This window comes from Apodemus sylvaticus, chromosome 9 (assembly GCF_947179515.1).
Source record: "Apodemus sylvaticus chromosome 9, mApoSyl1.1, whole genome shotgun sequence".
Classification (NCBI taxonomy): Eukaryota; Metazoa; Chordata; class Mammalia; order Rodentia; family Muridae; genus Apodemus; species Apodemus sylvaticus.
In genome coordinates this window covers 80,982,834-81,003,569 of record NC_067480.1, presented here as the reverse complement: position 1 = coordinate 81,003,569, position 20,736 = coordinate 80,982,834, and the positions used below count along the sequence as shown (strand labels likewise).

Sequence of the window (20,736 nt, the reverse complement as noted above, 5' to 3'; positions counted from 1 at the left end):
CGCCGGTCGCCATCTTGCTGGCCGAGAGGCGGGGCCTGCGCACCTCAGGGCGCGCGTCCCTGGTGCTCGCGCGGGTTCCGCGCTCCTCCCCGCTGCTCCCCGCTCGCGCGGCCGCTCTCTGCGTCCAGCCGCGGGAGCCTGGGAGGGCGGGGGGGGGGGGGGGTGTGTCGGCGCGTGCCCGCGCCCTCCCAACCGCTGGCCGGTGGGGCGCTCTCGGCCGGGCCTTGGGGGCGGGGCGGGGCCGCGGGAGGGGGCTGCTCCGTCCGCGAGGGCGGCGCGCTGCGGTCTTGGCGGCTGTGCCTGCAGCTGTGGCGGCACGCTCCGGGGCCGCGTCCGCGGCGCTCCCGGTAGCCATGTACCGCAGTGGCTCCCGCTCCTCTGTCTCTTCGCACCGGACGAAAGACGGCGGCGCGAGCGGCCCGCCGCCGGGCCGTCCCGTGGGCGCCTCGTCAGGCTCGGCACGCCGCCCCTCGTCGCCGCCGCCCTCTTGCTCCTCGCTGCGGCTCTCCGCCCGCCGCCACCGCTCGCCCTCAGGCCACCGCGGCCGCTGGGCCTCGCCGTCCCCGCCTCGGGGTGGTCGTCGCGGCTCCCCGTCCCCGCCCCGCGGCCGCCGGGCCTCGCCGTCACCGCCCCGCGGCCGCCGGGCCTCGCCATCCCCTCCGCGGGGTCGTCGTGTCTCCCCGTCCCCGCCGCGCACCCGTCGCGGCTCTCCGTCGCCACCGCGGAGCCGGCGACACTACCCACCTGGCCTGGGTGGCTTCCGAGGCAGCATTCGAGGCGAGTCCCGCGCCGACTTCGCCCGGGACGGCCGCGGAGACCATCCAGGCGACGGCGGCAGTCGGGTAATCCCACCCTTCGCCCATGTTGCCCCCATCTCCCCAGCCCCCGGGCCTCACGCCAGAGCCCGAATGTCCGAGTCCACCCCGCCACTGACAGTCCCGGGCGCCTCGTTTACACAATAACGGACTCGGGACCCGTTTGGTTGGAACAGAACGCCCGGTTTCTTGGAAAGAGGCTTTCACTCTTGCTATGTGGAAAAGTTCACCAAGGCGAGGGGAATTTCATCCACACTGATTGATTGGGGCTGTGGTGCTTCCTTTAGGTTTGGTCAAATTCATCCCCTTAAGGCCCGTGTTGAGCAAAGCATCTGAAATGCCTGGTGGCCAGTGAGAAAAGCTTGAACCGAAGCAGCCTAGATGCTTTAGCTGTCATGGAGTCTCAGTTGGAGCTATTGCTCCGACGAGAGGTGTGCATAGTCAATCGTTGTGATTGCTGCCACCAGCTAGCGACGGCAGCCTTTGGGGGTTCACGGTCCGTTGGGGTAAAGCATTAGCAATAAGTGTTACTCACCACAGCCAAGGAACCAGCTCAGAGGGGTTTAAGTAACGATCAAGGTGACACACAAGTGATGGAGCTGAGGTTCAGTTCACATCTTTGATTCTCACAGCCCGCGATTTTACATGTTAAAATGTGCTGCAAGAGGAACAGAGCGTGGGGTTAATTTATGATTGTGGTGGGTGTAACTCAGTAGTCGTACTCTGTGGGGCTTACAAAAATGTAAAACACAACTTGGATCCTTAGCATCCTAATTTTTAAAAAAGGTGGAGGTGTGATATTGACCTCTTAGATGACACTATAGTATCCTAGTGTTCTGGCCATAAACTGATTTGTCACATTGTGAAGTCCTCACAACAGAAGAATAGAATACTACAGCCTCCCCCTTCTTCTGGGCACGGTATTGACTCCAGTTCTTTGTCGCTTAGGAAAATGTTTTTCTGGTATCATCCAAAGATTTACCTCATCTAACCTGTTGGGTGTAGCTTCAAGGGAAACCCCAGGCTATCCTATCATCTCCCAGCACTCTGATGACCCTGTTACCTCTTCCTTGGATTGTTACATTGCCTTCTTCATAATTTAGCCTTGCTACTCACCGTTTATTTATTTTGTGTGTGTGTGTGGGGTGTATGTGTGTATTCAGCCATCAAATTGATTTTTTAAAATATTTTTAATAGTGTGTATTCAGGTATACCTGGGAACGAGGTATATATGTGGGAGTCCAGATGCTGGTAGAGACTTTGGATTCCTTGGAGATAGTTAGCTGCTGTTGACAGAGTTCTGTGATCCAAAGTCTGGTCCTTTGAAGGAATAGTACTTTTAACTGGAGCCTCCAAACTCATTTTAAGCCTTCATTTTATACATTTAATAAGCATATATTGAGCATCTTCCATGAATTAGATAGTTATAAATAGGTGAAGTTAGAAATTCTGTGGTGTGTTAAATGTGATTAAGGGCTAAAAACAGAATTGAGTTACAATTACAAGGAAAAGAGCCTCATGAGAAGTGAGTCTTGAATTAAGACCATAAGAGAATGAGAGATCAAGTAGTCCAAGCATCTGGAAGAAAATTGTGGATGGATCACGTGACTTTAATGCTTAAAACCCTCCTGTGGCGCTTATCACATTATCAAATCCAAATTACCTAATTTTGTCTCTCTGTCACATTGCTGCAAATGTCCTGGCCTCTTTTATGCCTCTTACCCAAAGCATACTGATTCATTCCTGAGATGTGTCCTTTGGCCTGAAACATCTGATTTTCTTTGAAAAACCTATGTGGTCCCATTTTGTGGCAGCATCCCAGAAGTGCTACCTTTAACCATCCTATCTCAAGTGATTCCTCCTTTTCCTTGTCTTTTAAAGTTCATTTTTTTTAGTGACTGTGCAATTTATTAATACCTTCTGAAGTACTTAAAACGTAATTGGTTTTGCCTCTCCTTCTTTACTTGTGTGTGTGTGTGTGTGTGTGTGTGTGTGTGTCCTGAGAACAGGGATTTTTATTTGGCTATTCCTGTGTTTCATAAGAATAAGAGGTCTTGGTTTTTGAGACAGAATCTTTCTGTGTAGCCTCTGTTACACAGTGGACAATTTTAGAAACAAGTGGAGCATAGAAACTCTCATCTCTCTGGGTGGTGGTGGCGGCGGCGTACGCCTTTAATCCCAGCACTCAGGAAGCAGAATGACAGATGGATCTGAGTTTGAGGCTAGCCTGGTCTACAGAATGAATTCTAGGACAGCCAGGCCTACACAGAGAAACTCTGTCTCAAAAGAATTATTTCCTCTAAGGAAACTTCTAAAATTCATTTTTAATTGTAGAATGCTTCCTTACCCTGATAGACAACAATTTTATAAATAGGGAGAACATTTGGGGCATAGAAATGCATTCATGTTGACTACCATATGGTTTTTTTGTTTTGTTTTTGTTTTAACCTTGTGTAGAGACGTTCTCCTGGCCTGTGTTCTGATTCTTCTTTGGAGCAGAGTTTAAGGATCACAGTTGGCAATGACCACTTCTGTGTTAGCACACCAGAGCGGCGGCGGCTCAGTGAGCGGCTGGGATCTCCAGTGGATGGTCTGGAGGACATGGACAGGTAGGCTTCAGCTGAGGCAGGCACACCATGCTAGTTCTGGAAGACAGAATGATGTCTTTGAAAGTTGAAGTCAAATGGTGTCTGTGTCCAGTGGAAGATACAACACTTGGAAAAGGCTTTCTGAGTGGGAAGAGTATGTTGATATAGATTCGGTTTCTGAATGAAATGTGTGCCAGAAAAAGAACATCATAGTACAAGTGGAAAGAGAAGCTTTGACATAATCAAATATTAGATTAAAATCTAAGAAGATCCCCTTATACAATGAAGGTTTTGGACAAAATGGGAAGTCTTTTTTCCCCGCTCCTCTTCTTCCTCTTCTTCCTTTTCCTCCTTCTCCTCCTTTTCCTCCTTCTCCTCCTTTTTCTCCTCTTTTTCTTCTTTTTTTTTTTTTTAAGAGAAGGTTTCTCTGTGTGTCCCTGTCTATCTTGGAACTCAGTCTGTAGACCAGACTGGCCTTATACTCAGAAATTCTCTTGCTTCTGCTTTCCAAGTGCTGGGATTAAAGGCATGGGCCACCATATACGATGTTTGAAGTTTCTTACTGATGGAGGATTTTTTATTTGAGATAATTTTACTTTATAGCTCTAAATGAGTTTGAACCTAGAGTTCTGTCTCTGCTTTCCAGTGCTGGGATTAAAGGCTTGTGGTAGTCTACTTGACTTTTTTGAGGGGTGTGGGCCAGTGTATATAGCCCTGACTGGCTGATCTGGAACTCAATAAAAATCTTCTTGCCTCTGCTTCCTGAGTGCTGAGATTACAAGCATGACCCCAACATCCTACTACAAAATTAGCTTTTAATGATTCTTTTTTTAGCACAATAAGGCCAGAATATAGATACTGAAAGCATTTAAGTAAATAATGCATGTGTGTATATTAAATGTATGAAGCAGTAATAGAAAGCTAGAGATCTTTAAATTTTTTGTGTGATTAATGCTCACAGTTCTTGAGTGCTAAGGAAAAGTAAATAAACTATACATTGTTTTTTGTTTGTTTATTTTTCACCCCCGAGACAGGGTTTCTCTGTGTAGCCTTGGCTGTCCTGGAACTCACTCTGTAGACCAGGCTGGCCTCGAACTCAGAAATCCACCTGCCTCTGTCTCCCAAGTGCTGGGATTAAAGGCGTGCACCACCACATCTGGCAACTATACACTGTTGAATGTAGACCTTAGTTACTGAAAGTTACATATGAGGATTAAATAACTTTATTACCTCACAAAAGGAAAAAGGTATGGATGGGAGTGCAGGACAGCCTGTTCTCCATCCTCGAGCATGTCTGCCATAGGCTCTGTCTAACACACTGGGGTTTTCATAAGTGACTCATAGTAATTAATCAAGGAAGTACCGTTTATCACAGGTAGTGTTGAGTATTGTATAGTGTATAGGCAGGTAGAGTGGGACAGCTGGGCTGGAAGTCTGAGGACTGGTATTTACTTTAAGCTCCAATGGCTATGGATGCAGTGAAGCAAGGGAGGGCAGTCTTATATAGCACCTTAGCTTCAGAAGGTTGTGCTTCGAGGTATATGACTGGATTGCTAATTGAGTCAACAGTTCTTGCCCTTCCGTCTGTTTCTATTTTGGGAGATGATTGAGTAGGTGGATTGGGGTGGTGGTACAGGGTGTGAGTCTCTTCCTTCCTTGCTGGGTTTTGCGGTGCTTTGACTGACATTTCCTCTTTGTTATGCATATATGCTCTGATAACAACTCTCTTTTTAAGTTATAAAAAGTTAATTTTCCTCTTAAAGTGTTTAGAACTGTACTGTTCCTAGAATCTAGTGTTTTAGAGAAAATGAGATAAGGGTCTCCACAGGAGCTGTGAGGCTGTTTTTTGTATTTTTATTACCTGCATATTTGTGGTTACTTTTTTTTGACTTTTTTTTTTTCCAGGACAGGATTTTTCTGTGTAGCCTTAGCTATCCTGGAACTCTGGACCAGGCTGACCTCAAACTCAGAGATCACAGTGCAACATACTGCCAGGCTGTGATTACTTTTGTATGGATTGTTGTCCAGTAAAATCAGGTTGTAGATCCATCAGAATATTCAATATGTTTCCTGATGGTGGGTCTAATCTTCAGCTAATTGAACAGACCATTTTTAGGGCTAGAGAAATGACTTGATGGTTAAAACCACTTGGCTGCCCTTGCAGAGGACAGGAGTTCAGTTACAGGAACCCATGTCGAGCAACTCACAACCAGCTACAGATCCATAAGTCCAGTTCCAAGAATCCAGTGTCCACTCTGGCCTTCAATGTCACTTGTACTCATGTGCACATAGCTATGCATAGACACAGAAACACAAACACAGACACATATGCTTTTTAAAATCTTTCTTTTTTTTTTTTTTAGTTTTTGTTTTTTTTTTTTTTTTTTTAGTTTTTTCGAGACAGGGTTTCTCTGTGTAGCCCTGGCTGTCCTGGAACTCACTCTGTAGACCAGGCTGGCCTTGAACTCAGAAACCTACCTGCCTCTGCCTCCCAAATGCTGGGATTAAAGTGTGTGCCACCACCACCCGGCAAAATCTTTATTTCCAACAGACCATGTTAAATTTTTTTCTCGAGACCCCCCAAATTTTTCCTCTTTTAGTGAATCTGTCACTAAATAACAAGTCTTGTTATTAGGCTTTTAGGTAACAGCCAAGTTACCTAAAACTTAGTTTTAGTAGTTTAGTTAATCTACTTAGTTAGATTTCTATCATTATGATAAAACATCATGACCAAAAGCAAAATTGGAAAGGAAAGGATTTTGCCTACCTTTCCACATTGTAGTACATCACTGAAGGAAGTCAGGATAGGAACTCAGAGCAGGAAACTGGAGGCAGGACCTGATGCAGAGGCCATGGAAGGGCATTACTTTCTGGCTTGCTCTTTATGACTTGCCTAGTCTGCTTAGCCAGGACCACCACCAGCACCACACACAATGGACTGGACCCTTCCCCATCAATTACTAATTAAGAAAATGCTCCACATGCTTGTCTATAGCCCAATATTATGGAAACATTTTCTTAATTGAGGCTCCCTCTTCTCATGACTCTAACTTGTGTCAAGTTGACATAAGAGTAGCCAGCACACCAAGTTATCAAGATTGTGGTCTTACCAGTCTTCTAGAGGACTGATTCTAAAAAGGGAGTGAAAACAAGTTGAGTGAAAAATTCAAAGACACTTGGACACTAAGACACATATTTACAGAGTTGTGTATCTATCACTACGGTACACTATAGAACATTTTCTATAAGGAGGAATCCTTAGACACTTAACCTTACCCTTATGTCAGTTCTAGGCAATCTTTAAGTTTTCTGCTTTATTAATTTGACTATTCATATAATATATGATTCTTTGTGACTGGCTTTCACATATTTTAAGTTCATCATGTTTGTGGTGTTTTTTTAATTGCCATTAATATTTCATTGGATGCATATACCAAATTCTGTTTATTCATTTTGAATAAATGGGTGACTATCATTGGGTTGTCTTTTCCTTTAGCTGTTATACATAATTCTACTATGAATGTCATTATACAAGCTTCTTTGTGGTTCTCACCCTTCCTAATGCTATGACCCTTTAATGCAGTTCCTCAGGTGACCCCCAACCCTACAGTTATTTTTGTTGCTACTTCATAACTGTAATTTTGCTACTGCTATAAATTTTAATGTAAATATCTGATATGCAAGATACTAATTTTTCGACCCTTGTGAAAGGGTCATTCAACTCCCAAAGGGATTTCAGTTAGGATCTGGATCCCATTACAGATGGATATTTTATTTTGTTTTACTTTTGTGGTATCCTCTTGATACTGCAAAACTAACCCTAATGTCTGTGTATGCTTGGCAAATACTCTGTCATTGAGCTATACTTCTAGCCTTTCATTTTAAGTTTCTTTAATGAAAATTTGTAAACAGACACAAAAAATAGAATAGTATTTGGTACTAAGAAAGGATCAGTAGGAAAGGTGAAATGGATAAAAAGGGGCAACGGGGGAAATATAATCAAAATACATAAAGCATATAGGAAATGTCATAATGTGTTAATTTATACAACTAATGTATGCTAATAAAAATAATTTTTAAAAATAGAGAATGAAGTACAGTGAGCCCTCCTATTTCTATTACCCACATGTAATTTTTTTCCAAGTAGCCCTGACTGTCTTGCAACTTGATCTGTAGACCAGGCTGGCCTCAACTTACAGCTATCTGCCTTCTAAGTCATCCTGAGTGGAATAAGGTGTGTGACACCACTGACCAGCAAAAACTTCTTGCTTTTGCATAAACTTCTATTAGCCTATACTTCTGAACAACTTTATGCGCACATAAGAGTCAGCTGGGTGGTGGTGACTCACACTTTAATCATGGCACTTGGGAGGCAGAGGTAGGAGACTTCTGAGTTCAAGGCCAGCCTGGTCTACAGAGTGAGTTCCAGGACAGCTAGAGCTACACACAGGGAAACCCTGTTTCAAAAAACTAAAACCAACATAAAACAAAACCAATAGGTCTTAGCCAAGGCGGCTGCTGCTGCTGTTTTGAAACAATCTCATTGTCTAGTCCTGGCTGTGTTGGAACTGTGTAGTCTAGGCTGGCCTAGAACTCACTTAGATCCCCCTACTCTGCCTCCCAATTGTTGGAATTAAAGTTGTGTGCCACCATGCCCAGCTTAGCCAAAGCTTTTAGAGTGTCTGTCACTATGTCGGTCTAGGCTAAAGGCGATTGTGATTTTTTTGTTCGCTTGTTTTTGTTTTTTCATGACAGGGTTTCTTGTGTAATCCTGGATGTCTTAGACTAGCTCTGTAGACCAGGCTGGCCTCAAATTTACAGATCTGCCTGCCTCTGCCTCTGTAGTGCTGGAATTAAAGCTGTGTGCCACAACTAACTGTCAATTGTAATTCTTTTTAGTCCTTTTTTTTTTTTTTTAGTTTAAAATTCTGTGTGTCTTGAATGTCTACTTGTATGTCTACTATATACATATGTACTACTTGCATGTCCAGTGTCCATTTTGGATGTCCTAGAACTGGAGTTTCAGATGGTGTGAGCTTCTCTATAGGTGCTGGAGACTAAACCCAATCCTTTGGAAAAATAACAAGAGTTCATTGCACCATCTCGTTAGCTCTGGAGCTATCTCTTATGACAGCTTTAATTCCCTGGGAGTCCTTAAGAAAAAGGATTGAAATTTTGAAAAGCAGTCTTGACTGTGGACTATATTTACAGGATAACTTCTGGTTTTGTTTTTTTCCTAACTTTTCTGTCATATCCCCTTTTGCTGGACTTTCTGAGTCTGTACTGAGGCTTTTATGAGGGCCATCTTATCTGTAGCTTCTTGATAAGTAGTATCATATTAGATCTTGGTTTATGCTTCTTTTGGTGGTGATATGTCTTAGTTCTAGTGAGAAGTAGAACATAGGTGACCTTGCTACTCTACATATACTTTATGGGGTCTTTCTCCTGTACTAGTATGAGACTTGTTGGTTGATGGTTTGGGGATAGTCAACTTGTAAACATATCTCCCTGGAAATATGTATCTTTATAGTTGATAGAGTAAAATTTTTATTTCAGTGGTATTTGATTTCAGAGGTCATTCTTAGTTTATTTTGTTTCATAATACATTAAGACCTCAAAATTATCCATATTTCTTTTTAAAAGTAATTTCTGTGGGCCTAAAGAGATGGATCATTGGTTAAGAGCACTGGCTTGGGGCCTGGAGAGATGGCTCAGTGTTTAAAAACACTGACTGCTCTCCCAGAGGTCCTCAGTTCAATTCTTAGCAACCACATGGTGGCTCATAACCATCTGTAATGGGATCCAATGCCCTCTTCTGGTGTCTCTGAAAACAGCTACAGTGTACTCATATACATAAAATAAATCTTTGAGAGAGAGAGTGTACTGGCTTTTCTTCTAGAGAACCTAGGTTTGATTCCCAGCACCTACATGGCAACTCACCACTATCTGTAACTCTAGTTCCAGGGCAATTGATGCCCTCTTCTGGCCTCCAGTGGTACCACGCTTAGATTTGGTGCATAGACATACTTGAAGACAAAACACCTATGCACATAAAAATCACATTTTTTTAAAAGGTCATTTTTAGAAACACAAAAGTTATTAGAAACAATAATACAGGGCAACTGGAGAGAAGACATTGTGGTTAAGAACCTACACTGATTTTTTTAGAGGACCTAAGTTAAGTTTCTAGCTCTCAACTGCCTATTGCTCTAGCTGCAGAGGGTCCAAAATTCTGGCTTCCTGGGGGTAATAGAACACATGAACCCACATAAAAAACAATATAAATATTTTTTAAACTTAAAAAACAAACAGTTACTAATTATTTTCTCTGGATGGTAATTCATTCTGGATTTTTTATAATATTTCTATGATTATTTTTATTTTATGTGCATTGATGTTTTTCCTTCATCTATGTCTGTGTGAGGGTGTCAGGTCCCCTGAAATTGGTGTTACAGGTAGTTGTGAGCTGCTACGTGGTTGCTGGGAATTGAACCCATGTCCTCTAGAAAAGCAGTCAGTGTTCTTAACCACTGAGCCATCTCTCCAGTCTCAGATTTTATTTTATTTTATCTTATTTTATTGAGACTGGATTCCACCTTAAAACCCAGCCTGGCCTGGAACTCATTCTATCCAGTCTGGTTTCAAACTTATGGTGATAATTTTGCCCCAGCTTCCTAACTTCTGAGATGACCTGGTTTCTTTTTCCCTTCCTGCCTGCCTGTCTTCTTTCCTTTCTTCCTTTCTAGATAAAATTAGATTTCTAAAATTCTAGAAGATCCCCTGGCAAGGAAGACAGCTAAACAGGTAAAAGCACTTGCCAATAAGCTTGAAGACCTGAGATCCTTAGAACACATATAGTAGAAGGAGAGAACCAACTTCCACACATGGTCCTCTGACCTCCACATATGTGCCACAGAACACATGTGCCCAAATACATACAGACATGTACACATATAAAAAAAATTTAATGCAATTAAAAAAAATCCTAGAGGAGCCTGGCAGTGGTGGTACACATATTTAATCCTAGCACTTGGGAGGAAGAGGCAGGCAGATTCTTATGAGTTTAAGGCTAGCCTGGTCTACAAAGCTAGTGCTTTGACAGCAAGGGCTACACAGAGAAGCCCTGTCTTGGAAAACAAAACAAAAAGTCCTAGAGGACCTTTATTTCCATCTACAATTTATATCAGAATCCTTGTGGTTTGGATCTTAGAAGCTCTGTGGTCATAGTGCTGCCAAGTGGCTAATTTTTTTATCTGCCTCTGGGCTAGAAGTAAAACTACTTCATCCTGAATTTTGACTTTTATGTTGCAAAGGTCTCAAACCTTTGTATTTCTGAACAATAAAAATACACAGTGAGCCAGAACATCACTTATTTCTAAGTCCTGTAGTTATCCAGGCAAGGCAGGAAGAAACATGATCAAACAGTTCTTAGTTATTCTGATAATGAAACTTTTCCCCCAGGAGAAATAGGTCAGGCTTGAGTGTGTAGACATGAAGTTGGGACTGGTCCACTTAGATGAGTGGGGAATCCAGGACCTTTGCTTTCCTAGCATCTTCCTTTAGGAAGCTCCTAAGTGCTTTGTAAAATCTCTGTGGGCTGGAAATACATATGCTCAAGTGATAGGTACTTACCTGTTAGATGTGGAGGCTCAGATTCTATCCCCTGCACAGCTAAGAAAAGCAAAACAGATTAAGAAACAAACCTAGGGCTGGAGAGATGGCTCAGAGGTTAAGAGCACTGGCTACTGCTCTTCCAGAGGTCCTGAGTTCAATTCTCAGCATCCACATGGTGGCTCACAACTATCTGTAATGGGATCTGATGCCCTCTTCTGCTGTGACCAAAGACAGTGACTCATGTACATAAATAAATAAATCTTTGAAAAAAGAGAAGTAAAAAAGAAATAACCCTAAACCATGGAACAAAGCTTGAAAGCCATTGTTCTTGAATGTTGTTTCTCAAACTTTGTGGCATATACAAATCACTTAGAAATCTCATTAAAATTCAAACTCTAGTCCAATAGGCCTGGGATAGAGCCTAAGAATCTGTATTTCTTGTTTTTGAGTAGAGTCCTCTAGCCAATCTGTCGTCAAAAGACAGATGGGCCGGGGGTGGTAGTGCATGCCTGTAATCCCAGCACTTGGGAGGCAGAGGCAGGTGGATTTCTGAGTTTGAGGCCAGCCTGGTCTACAGAGTGAGTTCCAGGAGAGCCAGGGCTGTCAGAGAAACCCTGTCTCGGGGGTGGGGTGGGGGTGGGGGGGGACACAGAGACAGATGGACTCTGTTGCTAGAGTCCAGGTTGGCTCTGAACTCAGTATCCTCAGTTGTATTACAGATACTCACCGTCATGTCTGCTTAAAATTATTAGTGTTTAATAAATTTCCAGGTAATACCAGGGCTGCTAGTCCTGACAAAGAGCTTGAATTTATTAGCTAGTCAGCTAATTTTTTGTTATTATTTTGTCTTTAAATTTGATATTTATGTATATGGGTATATGTCTGTGTACTACAGGCATGCATGGTATCTGAGGAGGAAGCCCGAAGAAGGCATTGGATCCCCTGAAATTGAAGTTATAAATGGTTGTGATCCGCCATATAGGTGCTATGAATTAAACCCATGTCTCTATGTGCTCTAGAAGAACATCCAGTGCTTTTAACCAATGAGCCATCTTTCCAATCCTTTTATTTTTTTGTTTTTTCAAGACAAGTGTTTGAGTTTGTAGCGAAGGAATTCAGAAAAGTCCACCTGCCTCCCTGGTGTTGGGATTAAAGGTATAGGCTCCTGTACCTGGTCTAGCTAGTCAAGTATCAATTAAGACTCTTTGTGGATTTTAAGGTTTATTTTTATTTTTCAGTTATGTGTGTGTGTTTCTGTGTGAGTGTGTTCATGTGAATGCGGGCATCCTCATAATCTGAAGACGCTGCCCAATCCCTAAGATTGGAGGAAGCCACTGAACATGAGTACTGGAACTAAACTTGGATTTTGTAGAAGATACTATGCACTCTTAACTGCTAAATCATTTCTTTAGCCTCTTTGTGATCATTTTATATCTCCTGAGTTCTAGTGTGTGTGATACTGTGTCCTCAGACTAATTTAAAAGTAATTAGCCTAAGAATTCTGTTAGATGTATTAGTAGTAGCACCTCTTGATGCGAGTCTAAAGCTGCTTGTGACATTTCCTGACCCTGAGAAAGGGAAAGGAAATGTTCCATGTGTAATCTGCCTTTGGATTTCATAATTGTTTACTATTGCTTTAAGAATTCTATGGGGCAGATCTCAGAGTTCTAGGCCAACCTGGTCTACAGAGTGAGTTCCAGGACAGCTAGAGCTACACAGAGAAACCCTGTCTCAAAAACAAACAAAAAAGAATTCTATGTCCACTTCCTAATTTATATTATCTCAGCATTGTCTAGCCTTTCTCTCTCCAAGGCCAACATATTCATTGATGCTTGTTTCTTTTCTCAGGGATGACCTGACTGATGATTCTGTCTTCACTCGAAGCTCCCAGTGCTCTCGGGGACTTGAACGATACATTTCTCGGGAGGAGGGGCCCCTTAGTCCCTTCTTGGGACAACTTGATGAGGACTACCGAACAAGAGAAACTTTTCTGCATCGATCTGAGTATAGTCCCCAGAGCAGTTGTCATGACGAACTGTTAAGGGGAACAGAACGGAATAGAGACAAACTTAAAAGCTCCTCCTATTCCATACGATCTGAGGAAAGAAGCCGGGAGGCCAAAAGGCCCCGTTACGATGACACAGAGAAGGTACACAGTACAGGAGGGGATCACTCCAGCTTTACATCTGGGACTCGGAACTATCGACAGCGAAGAAGCAGCCCAAGCCCTAGGTTTCTAGACCCTGAGTTTCGAGAACTGGACCTTGCCAGGCGAAAGCGAGAGGAAGAAGAGGAACAAAGTAGGGGCTTGAGTCAGGAGCTGGTGGGCGTTGATGATATTCAGACTGGCTGTTCCATTCCTGGCTTGTCAGGTGTCCTAACGACATCAGAGCCTGGATATTCTTTGCAGCAGCCTGAGGAAGTACCCGTGATGCCCAAGAAGTCCATTCTGAAGAAACGAATTGAAGTGGAAATGAAGTCTTCCTTGCAGGTCTGTTGAATTTCTGTTGTAGCCTGTGTACCATTGCTGTATAACACTGGTAGGCCTAACAGCACCCCCTTTTAAGATTCTCAAATTGAACTGTAGGCTCATAGCACATAAACAAGGGCTTCTGTTGCCAGATTACTTTCTAAATATATTTTGCAGAGTATCTGCCTTGATTTTTTTTCTCTCTTTAAATTGAATAGCCCTATAGTAATCTTTGAATGTGAATTTCTTGAAAATGAAGCTTGAGGGCAAAAGGAGAAATAATCCTGATTTCTTTTTCCATCTCTTTAGAAGAAGACAACTTCTGAGTTATAGAACATTAGACTAGAAATGAAATTATTCTGTTCTGGAATCATCAACCTCCTGTGTAATTTTTAGAGAAATCCTAACTTTCCTGGCCTGTTTTTCCTTTCCTGACTAGATGGCCAGGCAAGAGTACTAGTTTGATTAAAGGTTTCTGAGCAAGTACTGAAAGCACTGAGAGAAACAAAAGGAGGCCAATTAGTTAGAGTTCTAAAGTTTCCTGTCTTCACAGTAGTCTGACTTGTGTGTGTTTTCTTTTGGTCATCAGTAGATATGAAAGCAAGTTGAGTGGGATGGTACACACCTATAATCCCAGCAGCTAAGACTCTAGTATATTAGGATTCAAGTCCTGTTAGAGCACAGTGAGAGTTAAGGCCAGCCTGAGCTACATAGTTAGACCCCTAGCAAGGCTGGGGTCAAACCTGATGACCTAAGTTTGATTCCCAGAACCTGACTCCTGAAAATTCACACATATACAGTGCTCATGTTTGCCAGTACATTCACCCACCTCTTCCCTCCCCTGCTCTCCCTTCCCTTCTTCTCTCCTGCCCTCCCTTCCCCTCCTCTCTCACACACACATTGGTCATATGTGTGCATATATTCACACACCTCCCCTCTCCCCCAACACCATGCTTCTGCGTGCCCATATGTTCACATTCTTCTCCAGCACACACTGCTCATGTGTGCCCATATAGTTGACACCTCTCACTCCCACAACTGCCACAACAACAATAATAAATGTAGTTCTTAAAACAAGAAGGAAAAGGAAAACAAGCTAGGGAAAATATCTAAAATCCTTTTGAATTCAAATTCCTTGATAAGGAAAAAAAAAAAAAAAGCACACCAGTAAAAGGTCCAGACCACGTAGTTACTGAGTTCCTCTTTCTCCTTCTCTGACAGAGACCATTGGAGAGAGGACTTGTTTCTTGAACTTAGCTAATATCACTTTTCGTTTTGTCTATACATATCTCCCCTATTCAAGAAATGTTTATCTGAGTTGCTAGTGCTTTGCAATTTCTCATAGATGCTAAATCAGCATGTCTGTGTTTGCAGCTTGAGAGCTTTTCCAGCAGTACCAGTTCCGGTGAGGACCGCTCTCTTTATTCTGAACATTCACCTCTTCCACTAAGTGGTGCTATTGCTGCTTTTACTTCAGAGATTGAAAACAAGGGGACTACAGTGGAGGCTGACATGAAGGATCCTCAGAGTAACCTATACCAGTGGGGTCCCCTCCATGAGATATCTAAAGACAACAGTGAGAAATTTGACAGTTTTCTGTGCTTTAAGGAAAAATTAGATTTGAAGGCTGAGGGACTTGAGCAACAGACAGACTTCTTACTGCCCCATGAGAGAGCTAGCCAGGATGGCAGTGGCTTTTCTCGAATTCTGAGCATGTTGGCTGATCCTACCAATACACAGGAAAAAAGAAGACGTAGCTTCCCTGATATTGAGGATGAGGAGAAATTTCTCTATGGGGATGAAGAGGAGGATATAAAATCAGAATCTCCACCTAAGTCCTTGGAGGACCCCGAGAGTACAGGTACAAGACAGAAGGCAAGCTCTCTGCCCTCAACTCCAGCTGTAAAGCTAGAATCACTAGAAGAAAGCAATCCAGAATATGCCAAGATTCATGACTTGCTTAAGACCATAGGGCTGGATATTGGAGTAGCAGAAATTGGTAAATTGGCTGCACGCACCCAGGAGAGACTTCATGGCAAGAAGCCATCATCACGCCCCTTAGCTGACCGACGTTCGTCAGCTGACCGACACTTGTCTGCTGACCGACACTTTTCAGCTGACCGCTGTTCCTCAGTTGACCACAGTTACACAACTGATTGGCGCTCATCAGACCCTCACAGACTGGAGAGTAGGGAGGTACATCATAGCAATACCCAGTCCCCAGAAGTATCTCATCCACACCCTTCTTCCCCAGTGGATCCTTACTTGTGCACAAAAAATAGTCCTCCATTCCTAAAGTCTGACCATTCAGTGGGTCATGTTTCAGGACCAGAGGTAGTTGGCAGTGGGTTTCAGTCATCTGTTGCTGTTCGGTGCATGTTGCCATCAGCCCCATCTACCCCAATTAGACTTCCTCACTCTGCTACATTATCTCAGTTTCATATACCAAGAGCCTCTCAGTTTGCTGCAGCTCGGATACCTCCTAATTACCAGGGATCTGTCATTCCCTCCTTTGATGCTTATAGGCACTACATGGCATATGCAGCCTCAAGGTGGCCCATGTATCCTGCCTCTCAACCACCAAGCCACCCTTTATCTGACCCACACCGGCTAATACCAGTAACCAAACAAGCTACTCGGAGTCGTCCCAATCTCCGGGTAATCCCCACTGTGACTCCTGCAAAGCCCAAACAAGAAATACCAGTACTAGGCTCAATTTCTGTGAAACGAATTCCTGTTCGGGTGTCCATTCCATCACTCATAAAATACAATCCAAAGAAGATCTCTGATGAGAAGAACCGTGCCTCCCAGAAGCAGAAGGTGAATATGAGCTCTGGGTATCGCATGCCTTGGTTTGCTATTTTAACATGGTAATGTATTTGTACCTTTTTTTTTTTTTTTTGAGGTGGGTGAAAATTTGTAAGGTATTTGTTTTTTGGAGGTTTACATCATTATCCAAGTAATGTATGTAATAGCCCCTCTGAGCTCCTCATCTTTGTCAGCCAAACAAAAAGTCTGACTGACTGTAAGGTTTGTTTATTTCTGTCATGAATGATCTGAAAATACTGCTGGTAGAAGCTTCAAACCTTAAAGTATCTTAGAGTCTCTTTTATCCATTTTAAAGATAATTTAATTCTTGAAGGACCAAAAATTTTAATTTTCAATGGTATTCAAATATTTTGGACTCCAGCCTTAAGTTTCATTGACAATCTTAACTTTCAATGAAAACAAAACTTAAACTTTAAGGAAAAAAATGTTTAGAGACTGAGTGTCCCCCCTGCCCCCAACACACACTCATAGGATTTCTGTGTAGTCCTAGTCCTAGAACTTAATCTGTAGACCAGGCTGGCCTTGGACTCACAGAGATCTGTCTGCCTCTGCTTCCGGAGTGCTGGGATTAAAGGTGGGCTTGAAAAATCAGTATGAGAGTAACACTCAAAAGTCTTTTCTTGAAGATTCTATTCCATTAAAAAAAGAAAGAAAAAGAAAAAATCTTTCTTTGGATTTATTTATGTATGCATAGATGCATATTTCTGTCTGCATGGGTGCTTATGTCCCAGAAGAGGGCATCAGATCCCATTGTAGATGGTTGTGAGCCACCAGGTGGGTACTGAGAATTGAATTCAGGACCTCTAGAAAAGCAGCCAGTGCATTTAAATATTGAGCCATTTTTCCAACAGTGAGCACTTTCTCTTTAAGAGCCTTAAACTAAATCAGGGCGGATAATACATGTCTTTTTTCATTTGCTTATTAAAGACAAGCCATATTTGCTTTTTTTTCTGTTAGCTGGTAGTAACATGGTTAAAAGATATTTAGGATAGCTATATCTGTTTTTTGTTTATTTATTTTGAGACCAGGATTTTGCTATATATTCCTGGCTGGCCTAGAACTCTTTATGTAGACTAGATTAGCCTCTGACTCAAAAGATCTACCTGGCTCTGTCTCCAAGTTCTGGGAAATGCATATGCCACCATATACAATCTGTATCTGTATTTTAAATTTACTCTGACTTGTGTGACCTTGGGTAACATCTTTTTAAAAGATTCTTTATATTTTGTTTTGTTTTTCTTTTTTCTTTTTTCTTTTCTTTTTTCTTTTTTTTTTTCTTTTTTTTTTTTTTTGAGACAGGGTTTCTCTGTGTAGCCCTGACTGCCCTGGAACTCACTCTGTAGACCAGGCTGGCCTTGAACTCAGAAATCCACCTGCCTCTGCCTACCAAACGCTGGGATTAAAGGCATGCACCACCACCGCCTGGTTTATAGTTTTAATTTAAGAATTTATTTATTTTATGTGTTTGTTTTGTCTGTATATATGTGTTGCACTATATTCATGCCTGGTATTTTAGAGACCAGAAGAGAGAGAGCTTCAGATCCTCTGAAGTGTAGAATTAGAAGCATAGTGACCCACTATGTAGGTGCTATCAATAGACAGAACACAGGTTTTCTAGAAGAGCAGTCAGTGCTTTAACCACTGAGTCACCTCTCCAGCTCCAAGACTTATAATTGTGTATGTATGTTCCTGCCTGTATGTGGACTTGTGCACATGTGGATAGGTGCCCAACAAGTCCAGAAGAGGATGTGGGACGCTCTGGAACTATAGTTACAGACAGCTGTGAGCCACCTGATGTGGGTGCTAGGAACTGAGCTTAGGTCCTTTACTAGAGCTATACCTGCTCATAACTGCTGGGCATCTCTAGTCTGCCCCAAGAGAGTTGATCACTTTTTCTACTGTAAAATAGAGAAAATGTTGTGAAGTTTAAATAACATGAAATATATAATACAGCTAATACAAGTCACTCAGATCCACATTTTAGTCCTTTTCTTTATGTTTCTGCTTAGGTTCAGAGTCTCTATCCAATGGTGCTGTCAGTGGCAGTAGGTACTTTGTGCTTGAAACCTTCTTGGTAGTATAGTTCTAAAGAAGAGGATAAAATTCTGGTTTTGAACTTGTATTTGAATAAAATGTCACTTTGACTACAAAGCTTCCGTGTGCAGGCATTTGAACTTTGGGTGAAGGTAAACTTGTTTTGAGGCTCCTACCTTTCCTAGAGTTTTTTATGTAGACCAGGCTGACCTTGAACTTACAACAGTCCTTTTGCAAAAGCCTCCTGAGTGCTAAAATTTAGAGGTGTGTGCTCCTACACTGGGCTTTAAGGTTCAAGCATAAGTGCTAGATAGGTAGAAAAGAAGGATGTTGGAAGCTGAGAGACTCCTGTCAACACAGAAACACAGTTTTCAAAAGGAATCATTTGCTTTATAACCAGAGTGAGTACCATGGCCCAGGAACACAAGTACCAGGTTCCACTGTGGATATAGATACATCAGATGTGTGTTTTTATTTTTATTTTTGTTTTTGTTTTGTAACAGCCCTGCCTATCCTAGAACTTGCTGTATGGACAAGGCTGGCCTTGAACTCACAGAGATCCACCTGCCTCTTCTTCCTAAGTACTGGAATTAAAGGTGTGTGCCACCACTGGTTGGCTTCAATGATGTTCTTAGCATTTGAACTGATGAAAACTTCTGGTCTGCTAAGAATACATTGTATGGTTTTAGGAGTTCCAGGATGTTAGAACAGATGGTCCCATAGGTGTAAGCTCTAGTTGACTTTATTTATTTATTTATTTATTTATTTATTTATTTATTTATTTATTTTCTCTAGTTGACTTTCAAAGGAAGTGAAACTGGCTCACAGTGGTAGAGTTCTGGTCTTAATGGTTTAACTCTGTGGTCTTGACGTTTAGTCATGTGATCTTATAGAATCTTTAACACAGGTATAGCTTACATATCTCTCTCTCCCCTACTCCCCACCCTCTTTTGGGAACTTCAGATCACACTCTTTCCATTTTGTACTCTGTAGGTTATTGAAGAGAGAGAAAAACTGAAAACTGAACAGGAAGCCCGGCAAAAGAAAATGTTTTATCTCAGGACTGAGTTGGAACGGCTCCATAAACAACAAGGTATCAGACAACTCCTTTGTATGGCTGCATTGTTGAGCAGTAAAGTCAAGTAGAGAGGTATTAGTACTTAGAATCAGTGAAAACAATTTGGGCATAAACCTAGAGAAAAGTTGTAACAGTCATGCAAAGAATCCTCAGGCAGTCCTCTCACTATTATGTTTTGCCATATTTTCTGTTCTTATTCTCTCTCTCTTCCCCTCTCTTCCTCTCTCTGTATCTGACTGTGTAATTTGTTGTTGTTGCTTTTGTTTATTGAGACAGAGTTTCTCTGTGTAGCCCTGGCTGTCCTCGAACTCACTTTGTAGACCAGACTGTCATTGAACTTAAAGAGAGTCTCCTGCTTCTGCCTCCCAAGTGCTGGGGTTAAAAGTGTGTATGCCACTGTGCCAGGCACTAAGTGTGCAATTTTTCCTGAACTCTTTTTAGAATAAGTTGTAGATATGATACCTTTGAGAATTTTAGTATGTATTTCCAAATAAGAGTTCAAGTATGCAATATACTAATCAAAACTAGAAAATTAGGGCTAAGATGATGGCTCAGGGCCAAAGCAAGTGTAAGGATCTGAGTTTAGGTTCTCAGAACCCACAGAAATTAGATACAGTAGCATACAGCTATAATCTCAGCATTTCTATATCGAGATGGGAGGCAGAAACAAGAGAATCCCCAGAAGCCTGGTGCATGTGGCAGCAGATGAGGTCCTGCCTCAAGCAAAACGGAAGATGAGGGCTAACACCCAAGGTTGCCCTTGGACCTCCACTCCAGTAAGATGTGTGTGCCTGTGCTCACACATGTGAAGATAAACACACGCACATACCCACGTGTAAAAAGTTTGTGTGGTGGTTTTTTTGTTTTGGTTTGTTGAGACAGGATTTGTTTGTGTAATAGCCCTAGTTGTCTTGGAACTCTCTTTGTAGACCAGGATGACCTCAAACTCACAGAGATCTATCTGCCTCTGCGTCCCAAGTGCTGGAATTCAACATGTGTGCTACCATACCCAGCTGCAAAAAGATTTTTTAAATTAGGAAATTAATTGTATTGTCTAGTCTACTAATCTTATTTATATTTTACTAATTGTTTTATAACTGTCCTTTATAGAAGAAGAAATTGAAAGGTTATTTATCACATTCAGTCATTATTCTTTTAGTCTTTTACCTTTTGATAGTAATAGTTTCTGAGCCTTTCTAGTCATAATTTGATATTTTAGAAAAGGTTATATATTTTATACAGTATCTCTTCATTTTAATTTATCTGATGTTTATGATTGACTTTAGCTTATTCAGTTTTGGTAAGACT

At 42.1% G+C, this 20,736-nt stretch overlaps 1 protein-coding gene across 4 annotated transcripts in view; it reads left to right on the top strand.

Annotated features, from left to right (window-relative positions):
- Window positions 1–208: 208 nt before the first annotated feature.
- Window positions 209–20,736, top strand: part of Znf318 (zinc finger protein 318) — a 36,717-nt gene continuing 16,189 nt past the window's right edge. For 3 of the 4 annotated variants that reach the window (XR_007979411.1, XM_052192110.1, XM_052192109.1), the window contains exons 1-5: window positions 209–842; window positions 3,273–3,424; window positions 12,866–13,508; window positions 14,862–16,307; window positions 19,344–19,443. Coding sequence is in view for 3 of the 4 variants with exons in the window: in XM_052192110.1 (XP_052048070.1) it covers window positions 354–842; window positions 3,273–3,424; window positions 12,866–13,508; window positions 14,862–16,307; window positions 19,344–19,443 (2,830 nt within the window). In the remaining variant the exon portion in view is untranslated. The remainder of the gene's footprint in view (window positions 843–3,272; window positions 3,425–12,865; window positions 13,509–14,861; window positions 16,308–19,343; window positions 19,444–20,736) is intronic. The other variant, XM_052192108.1, reaches the window with a different exon arrangement.